Source organism: Sycon ciliatum, chromosome 5, assembly GCF_964019385.1.
Source record: "Sycon ciliatum chromosome 5, ocSycCili1.1, whole genome shotgun sequence".
NCBI lineage: Eukaryota > Metazoa > Porifera > Calcarea > Leucosolenida > Sycettidae > Sycon > Sycon ciliatum.
In genome coordinates this window covers 8,572,473-8,587,693 of record NC_088647.1, presented here as the reverse complement: position 1 = coordinate 8,587,693, position 15,221 = coordinate 8,572,473, and the positions used below count along the sequence as shown (strand labels likewise).

The 15,221-nt window shown below is 47.2% G+C and overlaps 1 protein-coding gene across 2 annotated transcripts in view; it reads right to left on the bottom strand.

Moving 5' to 3' along the window:
- LOC135817453 (uncharacterized) overlaps window positions 1–15,221 on the bottom strand; it is a 51,853-nt gene that overhangs the window by 13,227 nt on the left and 23,405 nt on the right. For both annotated transcript variants that reach the window (XM_065330643.1, XM_065330644.1), the window contains exons 10-13: window positions 12,258–12,352; window positions 9,076–9,141; window positions 8,603–8,689; window positions 2,046–2,111 (exon numbers count right to left, since the gene is read on the bottom strand). In XM_065330643.1, coding sequence (XP_065186715.1) covers window positions 2,046–2,111; window positions 8,603–8,689; window positions 9,076–9,141; window positions 12,258–12,352 — 314 coding nt within the window. The remainder of the gene's footprint in view (window positions 1–2,045; window positions 2,112–8,602; window positions 8,690–9,075; window positions 9,142–12,257; window positions 12,353–15,221) is intronic.

Genomic DNA, 15,221 nt, shown 5'->3' with positions numbered 1-15,221 from the left:
CTTATAACCATATTGATAGTATACTGGTACATGTACATGGATTAAAAGAATGGACGAAATGTTATGAGTTATGACTAGCTGTCAACATACGTAACCAGAACATGTAAAGTCAGCGAGTGCGACAAAATGGCACAAACTGACAAGAAGTACTGAGACATCCAATGACCCGATACCTAGCTCCAACACTTCTACTTCGAAGTACAAGGTTTTGTTGCCATGGGGCTTAGCTCGTGCTCTTCTTTGTTGCGCTTTCGTTCTCCTCTTGGACCTTTCCTAACCCGAGCCATCCAAGTTGGAAGGTTGTTGGTTTGCGCCTTGGAGAAGTGTTGAAGCCACAATGTAGGTGTCAGGTCGTGAAATGTCTCAGTACTCCCCGTCAGTTTGTGCCTTTTTGTCGCACTTGCTGACTGTACATGATCTGGTTATGTAGGTGAACAATTAGCCAAAACATGATAGTATATTATGTCCCCTTTCCCTTGAAAAACAACAACACATTCTTGCACTGTGATACAACACATTCTTGCACTGTGATACAACCAGTGCCCAGACATAGAATTACACCAGTTACAAAACTATCCAGCTGGCATCACAAATCTGCCACATCCGAGTGCAACACATCCCTACTTTGTTCTGAAACTTGTTTCTAGGCGGCATGGCATGCGCTCTATCTCTCTTCAGTCGGCAGGCAGATGGAATTCTCTTCCAGGTGAATTTCAACACGCCCAGTCGTTTGCTCTGTTCAAACACAAATTTAAGCTTCACGTAGGGTTCCCAGCAAAAAGGCAGTAGCCTATTGGGACTCCTCTAGTAAAATCAAACTACTATTACTACTACCAGCCTACAAATTTCTCCATTACCCAAAAGCAGACCTAATTCCCAAGTTCTTCCGAATTCTCCACCTGTGGTTACCTTGGTGAGATGTAGGTGGGTGGGAGTATTCTTATCCTATCAGAAAAGTAGGCCACTGTGTAAGCGAGGAAAACCTTGGTCAGTGTCAACATACTGCTCAGCTACTGATTATGGCAAAGAAACCGTGGCATCTCCCACCTCTGGAAGTGCCACTACGAGCAAGAATACAAGATACATCGCGCTGCGGATCTTGATGGGCACATGTCTGCGTGGAATGCGCCTGCCCACAAATCAGGCCAGCTCGCTGGGCTGGCTGCTAACTTGCGTTAGCATGCTAATGGCAGAGACACAAATCACTTTCCACTATCGAGAAGCTGAGTGAAGGCGCAAGAAGTCCGTGGATATTCATGATGAGAAGTTTGGCAAGCTGAACATGTGGCAAAATGCACCATGTTACACTGTACGGGGCAAGCAGTGTTCCTGGGACCTTTCACTCATGTCCACACACCCCCGCTCCGTCATGGCAACAGGAGCAAGCTATGATACACGCGCACAGTCGTGCTAGTAGCAAACAAGGACACAGCGAGCTGCGCTGGTAGAGGAGGGTTGGCATTGAATCTCTAGACCACTTTGTTGGGCTGTGTTTGGTTTCTACCTTCAGAAATTGCCAATTTCATTTTAGCACTTGCAGTGTTCCTGGTCTTAGGCTTAGGGGATCCATAGTCGGCACTTTTACTCCAAGCGTAGCACTAGGTCGACACGTGGTTGGTGTGATGGTGTGATTATGTTGTTTTCAATATGGCGTAGTCAAATTCTATCAGCAAATGTCTATAGGGAATGAAGTCACAGAAACACGAGGTATTCTAAGGAGCTGTGACAAATCCTCACACCCATATGCCAAAGAAGCACTAGACACATGCTCGTCTTGTAAACTGTTCCACTCGAATGAAAGTGCGAATGGGTCCTGATTCTGAAAACGCCAATTGCCAATTGTTTTACCCGCTAAAATTAGCCGTTCTACAGTAACAGAAGGAGCCCCTCTGGATATATTTGCCCTATGTACCATGCTTGTACTTTCTCTGAGAGATGTATGCACATCATGCTCTCAACCAGATCAATATTAATGGGAAACACAAAAAAGTCCTACTGAGCAAAGTAAATGGAGCCACATTAGAACCAAATGTGTTGACACTTGCCTCGATGTTAGGCAGCTTAGATGCTGTTCCATCTTAGCCGTCATCACCCGTCTGCAATGCTTACATCTGCAAAGTGGACAAGTAAGAATCGTGCACAGCATGCATGCGGTGCAGGCATGCTGGGTGTTGATAAGTTATTAACCGACACCAATGTACACATAGACTTACCAAGACTCAGAATTGAAGAGTTTGGGGCAGGCGGGGGCGGGGGGGGGGGGGGTACACTGAGGTTACTTTGAGCTTCATAACTCTAGGCCTGCTAATTATCTGCTTGGTGTTGCATTGCGTTGGGATTTACCGACATATGCCTCCAGTAAGAAGTTGCAACTTCGGCGGTATTGGTGATGAAGTTGGTTGTTCCGAGGAGGAACACACGCTTCCCGCCAACCCTGCCAAACTTGTTGCTCACTGCCAAAACTGGTCACGTGGGGGAGACCCACGTGACCAGTTTTGGCAGTGAGCAACAAGTACAAATGTGTGTGTGTGTGTGTGTGTGTGTGCGTGTGCGTGTGCGTGTGCATGTATGTGCATATCTATATTATAGGGCTGACAGTTCAATCCTAGTTTAAGCTCGGAGTTGCACTGATGAGGCCTCATTGGCCGAAACAGTCTGGCTGCCTGCAGCATTGAGTATATATATAAATCTGGCTTTGGAAATTTATTTTCATTGCTATCAGGTTTGGCCTCATTTTCTCTGTGCTGCGCTGAGGAGTTCACAAAGAACGGAACAGCATGCTGTCCGCAGATTGAGTATTTTCGCTCCTGCTCTTGTAGTAGTTGAGCACTCTCATGTGGGGTAGTGCCTTTGCTGTTTGCATTACGCAGAGCTCACTGACTTGTCAGTTTGAGCACTCTGGCAAGGTACGTTCGGGCCTGATTTAAAACTGGCTTTGGAAATTTTATTTTCATTGCTATCAGGTTCGGCCTCATTTTCTCTGTGCTGCGCTGAGGAGTTCACAAAGAACGAAACAGCATGCTGTCCGCAGATTGAGTATTTATGAATACACTTAGACACAAAGGATTTCCAAGTTTTGGAGTGTTGCTACTCTGAGTTTCGTGCAAGTGCACTCTTCAGGCAACTTTCTCTTCTCTCACATCAGTATCCCTTTACATACCAGAAAAGACGAAAAGGAGCACCCTAGGTGCATATTGACTGTTCACTGAAGAACATCCCGATACCGCCGGATGAAGTCTATCGGAAGGACCTGCTAGCCAAGGTGGAATCAGTTGTTAGACGCATGAGATGGAAGGCGTTCTTCCTCCTAAACGGACAACATGGGAGCAACGCGCCAGATAACTGCTTCGGATTCAAGAGCAGGAACTCACCGCCCCACGTCGCTGAAATGAAGGCGTTCGAAAAAGACCTAGTGAAAATGATGGAGAACGTAAAATTCAGGCGTGTAAATGGGCCCTTTCAAAACGACCCGAGGGAAAAAGCCCGGTCCATTTCAAAATCCGACAAAGTAAAGCCGACAAAACCAGCAACTTGTACGAGGTATCGCGCGAGCGGTACAACAAGCTATCGAAGGACAATATCACGAAAGCATACAAAATAGCCCCGGCAGCAATGTATAAGGATATCAACAGAGAGGCAAAGAGCATCGCACAAAACATGGAGAAGCCGCTGGATGACCGCATGGACACGATGGCAGAGTCTAAAGCATTCCTGACCCTCAAGGATCATAAAGACAGATTCGCCAACGATCTGCCATGCAGGTTAATCAACCCAGCAAAGGCCGAGATGGGCATCATCAGCAAGACAATATTGGACAGGATCACTACTGAGGTCACCAAGGCGACTGACATCCAGCTATGGAAAAACACAGCATCGGTTCTAGATTGGTTCCAAGGATTGGACGACAAAAATGAGAGAACCTTCGTGTGCTTCGACATCGTCAGCTACTACCCGTCAATTACAGAAGACCTCCTTTCGCCAAGCACTGAGATTCGCAGCGCAATACACCAACGTCAGCAAGAGCGACGTAGACATCATTATGCACGCTAGGAGATCTCTGCTATTTGACGGATCAAAAACATGGGTGAAAAAGGACAACGATAACGGATTTGACGTAACCATGGGGTCCTACGACGGAGCTGAGGTCTGCCAGCTGGTAGGCGCATCACTCCTGAACAAGCTGCCAAGCTACATCGACAAGCCATCAATCGGATTGTACCGTGATGATGGCCTAGCTACCCTAAGGAGAGTACCGGGTTGGAGAGCAGACAAGATACGGAAGAACATCGGTATGTTCCAATCACTAGGCCTGAAAATAACAATCGACGTCAACAGAAAAGTAACCGACTTCCTAGACGTCACTCTAAACCTCGAAACAGGCACCTACAAGCCATACCGCAAGCCCGGGGACACGCCCCTCTACATCAACCGTGAGTCTAACCATCCTCCAATAGTCATCAAGAACCTGCCGCAGTCAATCAACAAGCGCCTAACGAGCGTCTCTGCCAATCAAGAAGTCTTTGAAGAGGCTGCCCCCACGTACGCTGCAGCTCTCTCAAAAGGGGCTTCAACTACGCACTCGTCTATAATGAGGAACCGACGAACACGGAAGGACAAGCCAGGAGGAAAAAGAATCGGAAGAGGGACGTCATTTGGTTTAACATACCGTACCGCCAGTCCGTGAAGACTGATGTTGCCGCGGGATTCCTGAAACTTGTGAAGCGCCATTTCCCAGAAGGATCTGCCCTCAGAAAAATATTCAACAAAACACGCTCAAAGTCAGCTACAGCTGTTCGCCCAACCTAGCCTCGATAATCAAGGGCCACAACGCGAAAGTCCTCAGACAGCCGGAAGAGAAGAGATGCAAATGCCGTATCAAAGCAGACTGCCCACTCAACGGGGACTGCAACGCCAGCGAGATAGTATGCGAAGCTACAGTGGACTCAAATCTCAGCCAGAAGAAGTACATCAGCATCTCCGAAACCCCATTCAAGCTCCGGTTCAACAACCACACGTCATCGTTCCGGAATGCCCCACAGAGAAACAGCACAGAATTGTCAAAGCATGCAAGGGCGCCGAGGGAGGCAGGTGAAGATGCCAACATCTCGTGGAGAATCAGGCAGAGATCCAGCGCCTACAAAAGAACCTCGAAGCGGTGCAACCTATGCCTATCGGAGAAAATCGCCATAATGAACAGTGACAAGGCATCGCTCCTCAACACCAGATGCCGCCTGGTCACAAAATGTCACCACAGCCCAAGTACCTCCTATCGAAGGTGACCTGAACTGTAGACTGCGCTTGCTATCTAGTGCACATATGCAGAACTCTTGCTATCTTATGTGCATGCATCCTACTGCCACACTTCACCTTATGCACACCACCGCGCCTGCGCGATTGCTCACACCACCACTCTTGCAACACTTATTTTCACCTATGATTCTCACCTAGACTGGCTAGTGTGCTTCTTTTCTCCACCTGTGATCCCCACCCTAGGGTGCTCCTTTTCGTCTTTTCTGGTATGTAAAGGGATACTCATGTGAGAGAAGAGAAAGTTGCCTGAAGAGTGCTATTGCATGAAACTCATAGCAACACTCCAAAACTTGGAAATCCTTTGTGTCTTCTGCTGACGCAAGAAATACTTCTTGTTCTATATATGTATATATGCAGAGCTCACTGACTTGTCAGTTTGAGCACTCTGGCAAGGTACGTTCGGGCCTGATTGGAAATTTTTATTTTCATTGCTATCCGGTTCGGCCTCATTTCCTCTGTGCTGCGCTGATGAGTTCAAAAAGAACGAAACAGCATGCTCTCCGCAGATTGAGTATGTATATATGTTAGGTACCTCCTCCCGTACCTTTTCTAGCTGGCCTGCATGCACTTACGTACTCACCTTTTGTCTCCTTTTGTTCCGTTGGCCTGGGTAGCTACTTGCGCGCCCATATTTGCCATAGCTACCCAGGCCCTTTATCTTGCCGTTCAGACTTGATCTCTCTCTCTCTTTTCTCACTCGTCAATAATCATCATGTAGTCGTTTCGTTCGTCTTGGTCTCTTGTCCCGTCTCTAATAAATGTCGTCCCAACCTACCTGTTCCCGTTGTAATGTCTGGATATGTCGTCAGTCGTCCTGTTTCGAACTCAACATATATATATATGGCAAAAAGTGCTCAATGTCCTAAGACAGAGCGGGGTTAGGAGGTTCTGCTAGGCAGAGCGGCAGTAGGGTGGCACAACGCAGAAAAAGGATGAAGAATGCAAAGCAGTGTGGAAAAAGGTGCGGTGGATGGAAAAGGAACACAAAGCAATGCAAGAGAAGGAATTAACGCAATGGTGGAGATGGATAAAAAGTGAATTGTGAAGGAAGGAGAGACTGTCCAAAGGAAGGAATGGTTATAAGCTTATTTCGGTACTATCGAAGGAGTACCTCATCAGACCAATGGAGTCCAGAGTGGTGGTACAGTCTCTTATCAATGGAATTTTTGTTTCTAGGTGAAACAACTGAGGATGTTAGAAGAGGCTGCCAGGTAGGTGTGAATCTCAGACGTGCTTGTGCTTTGAGGTAGCTAGCGAGGCATTTAGTATTCTTCCAGGCGATGAAAGGTGCCTGGCCCAGGATGGTGTCAAGCTTGTGTTTAGTCTACAAGTTTTTTACACTTTATTTAGGTCAGTTAGACCTGGATGGTACGGTAGTATGAGTGGTGGTGCAGTGTTCTTTTTCTGGCGAGTGGATTTCTTGTGATGCGTAGAGGATAGAGCGGCGTTACTATTGGTGTAGAGTAACCTCGTAACGTTCAATGAGTTTAGCTGCCAGGAAGGAGCGGGTACCTAGTGAGGTAGCTTCACTTGTTGATCCTCTACCTGCTCTAATCATCTCCCCCAGTGCCACGTGTGGTTGGCAGTGGCGGATCCAGGACTTGGCCGAAGAGGGGGCCCAAGGTATCCGCCCCCCCCCCCCCCCAAACAAAACAACAAATACAACAACAACAAAGTCCTGAAGCTGTGAAGAGCAGTTGTTTTTAGGGTCCGGCGGATTCTGCCGGCAGAAAAATTGACAGAATTCGGTACTTTTTCTGGTAAGTTTCATGGATGTTTGGTATGTGGATAAAAATACTATAGTATGGAGCAGAATTCGAGGAATTGCCCGCCATAAGGTTTGTATGATTCTGCCAATTTCACTGCTTTTCGAGCAGAATATGCCACCTTTTCGAGCAGAATCCGCCGGTTTCTAGTTTTATTCCATTCTCACGACATTTTCAAACTGCACTGGAACATTTCCACTCGACAGCGGCCGCGACGGACCTTTGGACGGCTCTCCAACGCGAGCTCTCTTATCTACCGGTCCACTGAAGAACGACCTGATGTCAGACCCTTTCCTCTTCATCTCATATCTGAAGGTAACCCGTTGGCTACAAGCGAAGTAGAGAGCTAGAGAGCGTATACTTGTAGTTTCTGACAATTGAAAAAGAAAAAAGGAAGGACGAAGTCGACAGCACCGTGCACCATACAGGACTTCAGCCCAACGCGATCGCTGCACTATGTACCAGGCCCTGCATTTTTGGCACGTTTTTCACATGTTTGAAGTACGGCCGTGTCCTCAGGTCGCAGTACTGCAGTGCGTACAGTAGTTGTACACCGGTACACAGCGCGCTGACTAGTACAGACTCATGCTCGGTGCGTGACACCATGTACCGGAGTGACCGGACACGTATAAAAGTACCCAGCACGCGTGACCCACTTGACATGCCAAGTAATTTCGAGCGCTCATTCTACAGTCTACTGTAATCCTAGACCAAGGTCGAAATTTTCAAAGGGGGGGCCCAGGCCCCCTGGGCCCCCCCCCCTGGATCCGCCACTGGTTGGGGTGGGAGGATCTAGGTGAGGTGTATTGAAATTTGTTTGTTTGTTTGAAATTAATTTTAGATTCTTTTTTATTGTCTTGGATGCTGAGCTTACGGTCGAGCATAATGATTTCGGTTTTACTTGTCTCATATGTAAATTTAACCGGGCAGTTAGTACGGATAGGTTCATCGACAATCTGCTACGAATAAATCATCGATACATTATCTTTTCGCCGATAGTGAGGAAGCAAAAAATGTCGTTCCTTCCTTTGGACAATCTCTCCTTCCTTCACAATTCACTTTTTATCCACCTCCTCCATTGTATTCATTCCTTCTCTTGCATTGCTTTGTGTTCCTTTTCCATCCACCGCACCTTTTTTCCACACTGCTTTGCATTCTTCATCCTTTTTTCTGCGTTGTGCCGCCCTACTGCCACTCTGCCTAGCAGAACCTCCTAGCCCTAACCCTAAAACTTGGAAATCCTTTGTGTCTAGGTGTATATATATATATATGTGTGTGTGTGTGTGTGTGTGTGTGTGTGTGTGTGTGTGTGTGTGTGTGTGTGTGTGTGTGTGTGTGTGTGTGTGTGTGTGTGTGTGTGTGTGTGTGTGTGTGTGTGTGTGTGAATGTGTGCACGTGTGTTTGAGCATGTGTTTGCGAGTGTGTTTGTGTGTGCGTGTCTGAGTGTTTGTTTGTGTGTGTGTGTGTGTGTGTATGCGTGCGTGCGTGTGTGTGCATGAGTGTGCATGCGTGCGAGCATGACTCACTTGAATAGTGTATCGCTGCTCCCGACAGTGGTGTGAAACAGACTGGGCTGCTCAAACAGCAGGCGTGTGTAACACTTGAAAAGCATGCTGGACAACATGCAACACAAGGCAGTACAAAAGCGTATGGCACCAAACTCCGCTGGTAGAATCGTGTGTTCAGTGGAACACAATATTCTACAAGCAGAGTAATGGATCTCGAGCACTTTTTGAAACTGAGTGTAAAGTTCTATGAGCGCTTCTAAAAGCCTATACTGGCGTTCGCCGAAAAACGGGGGAGGGGGGGGGGGTGTCAGCCTCCTAGCCTAGACCGTTCTTATTTTCATGTATTACAGTCTATGCACAGTTGAGGCACCGCGTTGGTATACAGTGCTTGGTGAAATTCTTGGCTGGCCGTTCTTCGGCGCCGACAGTACTGCATAGTATGACCCCAGACCAATCAAAAACTGCTCTGGTGGTCCTGACTATTTGTTTACCTGCTCAAGTGGTCGTCAGGGTCCTTAAGCGCATGGGCATCATGCAGCGACAGCCTTCTGCACAGTCTGAGAACATTGGATAACAGCATGTAACAGAGCAACACCATGCATGCACTTGGACAAGAGCCCTACACATCGAGGCATGACAAAGGGTAAGAAAATCATGTCTGCAGAAGAGGAACGAGACTCAAACCATTGGTCCTTTGCTATAAGGTAGATAGTAGTAAATTGGAGCCTCCTTGGTTTAGCTTGTTTGAAGTTGTCTAAAGTTAGAAGGTATGTTTGTAAATGCAGTTCTCCACAAAAGAGAAAATCAAAGTCTCGTGAGAATCATAAATTTGACGAATTCCTGTATGTATGCTCGTTACCTTGGTGGACTGTTAGTGATAGCTACAAGTAGTAACATGGGTCCTTTTCTCTTTCCATTTGACGAATTCCGTAAGAATTTGCATGCTAACAGCCTATACTGTACAGTCGGTTGCAAACGGGCAATGTTCCTTCATGAATATCATAGTTCCTACACTCCATAGACTTCACTTCACAAGTACCAGACAGCAACTGACATAATGGAAAGACAGCATAACATGTTGAAGTAAGGTGTGCAACGGATACCGTACGCTAGTACCAGGTGCAAAGACAAGTGTCCCGGTGGGATCATTGGAAATCCAGACAATGTATCAAATGCTATGGGCAGCGGTCAACTAAAACATGTTGGGGGTTCTAAAACAATTTGAAGAATTGTTCCTGTCGAGTGCATCTGCACTGTGCTTCATTCCTCAACCAGTGGTGATAGCATCTAAGTTTCAGGATATTAGCTGGCTATGGCTCATCAACGATATTCTTCACTTATTTGAAACTCTATTTTTTTGGTGCCAAGAATATCATTCACTTCTCCCCATGTACAGTACGGATCGGCTATAGCGTTGGTGTTTGATTTTCGTGAAAATATCACTATAGGCGATATATTACTACAGGCGATATACATACTTAGGTATGCCTGACACATGCGTGTATGGTGCCATTCGAATCAGTGCAGCGTGCAGAAGCATGCTGTGCATGTGACTGTGCAGTACGCGCAGTGCAGAGCTAGATAGAGTGAAGGCACATGCGAGCTAGCTAGCTTCCTCGCGTGTGCCAGGTCCCATACCGTATACGCTACCGATACGCTCACGGTGTGATGTGGAGACATCCGCGAGTTTCGTATTGAATTCGCCCGAATGGTTATTTTTACTACACATCTTGTACACATACCCACTTAGCACTTACACCTACCCTTTCATTGCCGTTTTGTCCTCCATGGAGTGGTATAAAGCTCAGGGAGAGTCGGAATCATGCTGAAAGCAAGCTAGTTTGTGATATTCATGAACGCTTATGAGTGAACCCTTGGAAGTTTCATTGTGGTCGAAATGGCTTCTCATCGAAAGTTGTTCACAGTGAACGACAAAGTGGACATCATAAAATATGCGGAGGAGAATCCGGGGACGAGCCGAGCAGCTATCGCTCGGAAGTTCGGCATTGCGCAGCCAACAGGTTCCTCAATCATGAAGAGGCACGACTCCCTCATGGCGCTTGGTGCGAAGGGCACCGTCACTCGAAAGAAAAACCGTCGAACAGTGCGATGTACTGGAGAAAGGGATGGAAGCCTTCTACGAATCATGTCGTGCAAAAAGAGATGAAATCGATTTCGTACGAGTTGCTGATCAACAAATGTCGGCAGATATCCGATGGACTCGTGGAACAAGAACTGGTGGAAATTTCCGCCATTCCTTCCACCGACATTGCTTGGCGTTCCTATGTGCAGCGGTTTCTGAAGAAACGCAGCATAGTCTCACGCAAACACACATGGAGAATCGGGAGACGCAGATTCTGCTAGTGCGCAGCACTACCTCGAGCACGTCTGGCCAGGCATCTTCGCCAGTGTCGGTCACGATCCGGGTAGAGTCTTCAATATGGACGAAACTGGATTGTTCTGGCGAGCTCTGCCCCAGCGAACACTGGCTAGAGCTGACGAGCGGCTCCAGGGTGGCAAGACCCAAAAGGATAGAGTGACGTTTGCCATCACCACTGGCATGGACGGTACGAAACTCCCTCTCCTTGCGATTGGTCCATCTGCTCTTCCACGAGCGATAGCTACAGCGCACACAACGCCAGCGAATGTCCTTGGAGGAAAATGGGAGTCCAACTGTGTGGCTCACAAATTTGACGCCATTGAGTCTCGGCTCAAGATTTATAAAGGTCATCTTCCTGCTGCCTAACACCACCAGCCTCATCCAGCCCTGTGATGCTGGTATAATCCAAAACTTCAAGTCACACTACCGAAAGAAGATGTTGACAAAGATTGGAATGCTCGTGGATGACGAAACGGTGACAGTGATGAACTCCACAGTGCTGAGGCAGAACATTAACATGTTGCATTGCCTCCAGTATGCGAAACGTGCATGGGATCTGCTTACCCAGACAACAATCCGAAACTGTTGGCGTCATGCAGGTCTTCAAGCAGTCGAGGGTCCGGAACTTGCTGAGCCACAGCACATCTTCCCTGAACTGGACAACGACGTCACACAATTGAATGAGCTTGACGACAATCTGCCAGTCGCCTGCCCACCATCAGGTGATACCGTTACAATCGTTCAGATGCTTGCAGAAGAAGAAGAAACTGCAGAAGAGGATGATGGAGGAAAAGCTCTGCCTCCTCCACCTTCGCCTTCCTATGCAGAGGTGTTCAAGGCATTAGACACGGTACGAAATGCCCTCCATGCGTCGGGAGCGGGCGAGCATGTTTACCAGCATGTGAACGCTGTTGAGACATCCCTCGCAACGAAGCCACGAAGGACACACCAGTAGTCTACATTGGACCACTATTTCTCCAAGAAGCAATATGTGTACAAACGCAAGAAAGAAACATTCTTCTCCCCGCGACGTTAATATATGTACATGTACGATGTATAATGTTTTATGATCATCACTATAGCCGATGAAAAATGTACGCAATAAAATCATTTTGACAAAGAAATCGTATCATTATAGCCGATATAATATTATTACTATAGCCGATTATTACTATAGCCGATCCGATATGTATAGAAAGGGGTGGTTTACGAAAATGAATTTGAGAATACGATCACTATAAGAGGTTTATTACTATAGCCGACAACCCTATAGCCGATCCGCACTGTACTTACTTGGTAGTGATTTTATGGTCAAACGTCCCCTTCTGTGGACCCGTCGCCACAACTTCATTCAGATGCTGTTGAATGAACGAGACGCACTCATCTACCTGCACACCAGCACAATAGAAGTACAGCACGAGCACAATACGAGCATGACACGAGTACAGTATGGGGGTGTGCATGTTAGAGGCCTGCCACTACCCGAGCGCAGTACGAGTGTGCATGTAATGTTAGGCCTGGACAGGCTACCTTGACATCTTGACACAAAAATCTTGCCCACTAATCTTCAATATCTGTCTTGATCTGGCATAAAAAGCCCGAAATTTGGTCTGATTTTAGCCACACTATGATTAGGGCACTGTATTTTTAGTCCTTACATGCGATACAAACCATTGAAAGGGATTTCAGCAAAAGGGGATCGGGAGAAGGGGGGCTACATAATCATCCGTGGCTAACTTTAACCCTTTGCACGCCAGCGTCGCGTATACGCGACGCTGCAGATGTACCCTGAATGGCCATCGTCGCGTATACAACCTGTGGGCATGGGCCTTGATCGTAGGGTCAGCTAGACTGTCCATATCGACTTTGTGACACACTGAGGCTGTGTTTACATGAGGCGTTTCAACCCGGGTTGAGTTCGACCCGGGTCAGGTTTCAACCCGCCATGTGCACAAAATGCGCATACATGACGCATTGCGCTTGACCCGGGTTGAAATTTCGCCCCGGGTTGATTTCAACCCTCCCCCCAAGGGGAGGGTTGAAATCAACCCGGGTCAAGAAAATCGTGCAAACGTACTTCTTTGTGTATCTCGCGCCAGGTTTGAACCGGACTGCATATGCAAATTTCGCGCGAACGGATTCACGTGATCATACAGGACTCTAGAAGTGGACTTTTGGCGGCATATCAGTATTTGACCCGGGTCAACTGTCTTCATGTAAACGCTCACCTATTTTGTCTATCGTACAGACTTTACCCGGGCTGAACTCGACCCGGGTTGGAATTTCTCATGTAAACACAGCCTCAGGCGTACCTGAAGACGTGGTAGTGCTATGCCAGCACGTGGCACGCGGCGCGAAGTTCCAAACTAGCCGCTGACAAATATTTACTCTTTTGATTTTTTCCAGGTTACAATTTATTTTGACATTGGCTAACTGTTAGTGTTTTGGCAGTTGCGCTGCATGTCACGACGCCGTCGTTCCCTCAGCGCCGCTGAAGCGATAGGAGAGATATTTCAGGACTCCAACAGCGAGAATGAACCAGATGGAGTTTGGTTTCCTGACGATGCGATCTCATCGGATGACGATGGATCTGACGATCGAGTTGAAGATCCTGGAGGCATGCCAACGGCAGCAAACATCACCGACTATCCTGCAGAAGCTGCTGCAGCTGAGCCAGTAAATAATGCTGAGGCAGACGCTCCAGAAACTGAAGACGAAGGAAATTCTGAGGATGATGAAACTGTTGAAAATTTTCAGTTGTGTGCATGAATTTGATGATAGCAATTCTGCAAAAAAATGATGCTGAGTGGACAACTCGTAGAAAATGTGCCCCCACAGTTTACTGCTGCCAGTACTGGCCTATCCTCCAGTTGATGCTGGCGTGGAATACTACATCCGACTGCTTCAGCCAGATTTTTTTATTTGGTTGTGACAGAAACCAATCGATATGCACAGCAATTCATCGCGTCGCATGATGTAAGCGCAGGTGCACGCATGCAACGCTGGCGAAATGAAGGAATTCTTCGCGCTCTGGAGATTTACTGGTCTGGTATGGAAGTCCCGAATATGTGACTACTGGTCAACCGACTCCATGTCACAAACGCCTCTATTCCCAGGTGTCATGTCGCGCAACCGCTTCGAGCTGATTCTGCATTTTTTGCATTTTGCGGACAACTCAACTGCTGATCCCAATGCCTGCATCCGCAAATTCCGACCACTGGTAACTCTTCTTCTGAAACAATTTCAGAGTATATACCGTCCGCAGCGAGAAATTGCAATTGACGAGCAACTTGTTCTGTACAAAGGCCGGCTAATAAAGCAATACATTCCAAACAAGCGGTCGCACTTCGGAGTCGAGATTTTCGCGCTTTGCGACCAAGGTTACTACTACAACGCCAGAGTTTATGTTGGTCGTCCAGCTACACCACTGCCGCACACAGCAACCCTGGGAGTGACTGGTGCATTGGTGATTCATTTGCTTGGTGATCTGCTGGGCAAAGGGTATCGGCTATTTTTTTTCCGATAACTGGTACACATCGCTTGACCTCTGTCGCTACCTTGCGGACAATGACACAGGTGCATGTGGTACTATGCGAGCGGGATCCCACAAGACAAGACTCCAGCGACAGCTAGCGTCCTGTGGGCAGTACCTTCGCGATATAAATACTGGCCCTCAGGCTTTTAGAACTTAGTGAGGCTGTTTTGTGAGTCGTTTACACTGTCGTAGTTTGATGTTGCGAAGAGAGAACTTCGTATGCACTGCGGCGTGTTCATGACAAAGACGGTATTCATCCTGAAGGCGAAAGGTAAGCAGAGCCCGATAGCCTGACTCCATTGATGTTATAAAGCAAAGACAGAATTTCCGATTAGTAATTTACGTGTAAGCAAGTTTCTGTCCGAAAAGGAAAAACCTCGTTTTCTTATCCGGTTGCGAAAATAATTTTGAATTGAAACAATGGCATCGAATATAATATTATAGTAACACTCGCTAATGGTTGTTTGAATTATCTTTAAAAGCAGCACCTCACGGAACCCTGCATACTTCATGGCATCTGGATTGGACCTGCATTGCATTCTTTGGACGTCACCAGACACTGTCCATAGTCGCTGTGGGTTTTTGTCACTAGTTTACAGAATTGGTCGAAGACGGACATTTGCCAAGATGAAGGCAACATCTCTTCCTCCGCCATTAACTCGAGCAAATGCAACGAAGCGCGTAGAACGTTTGGTTATGGAAAAGGAACATCCTGGACAGTG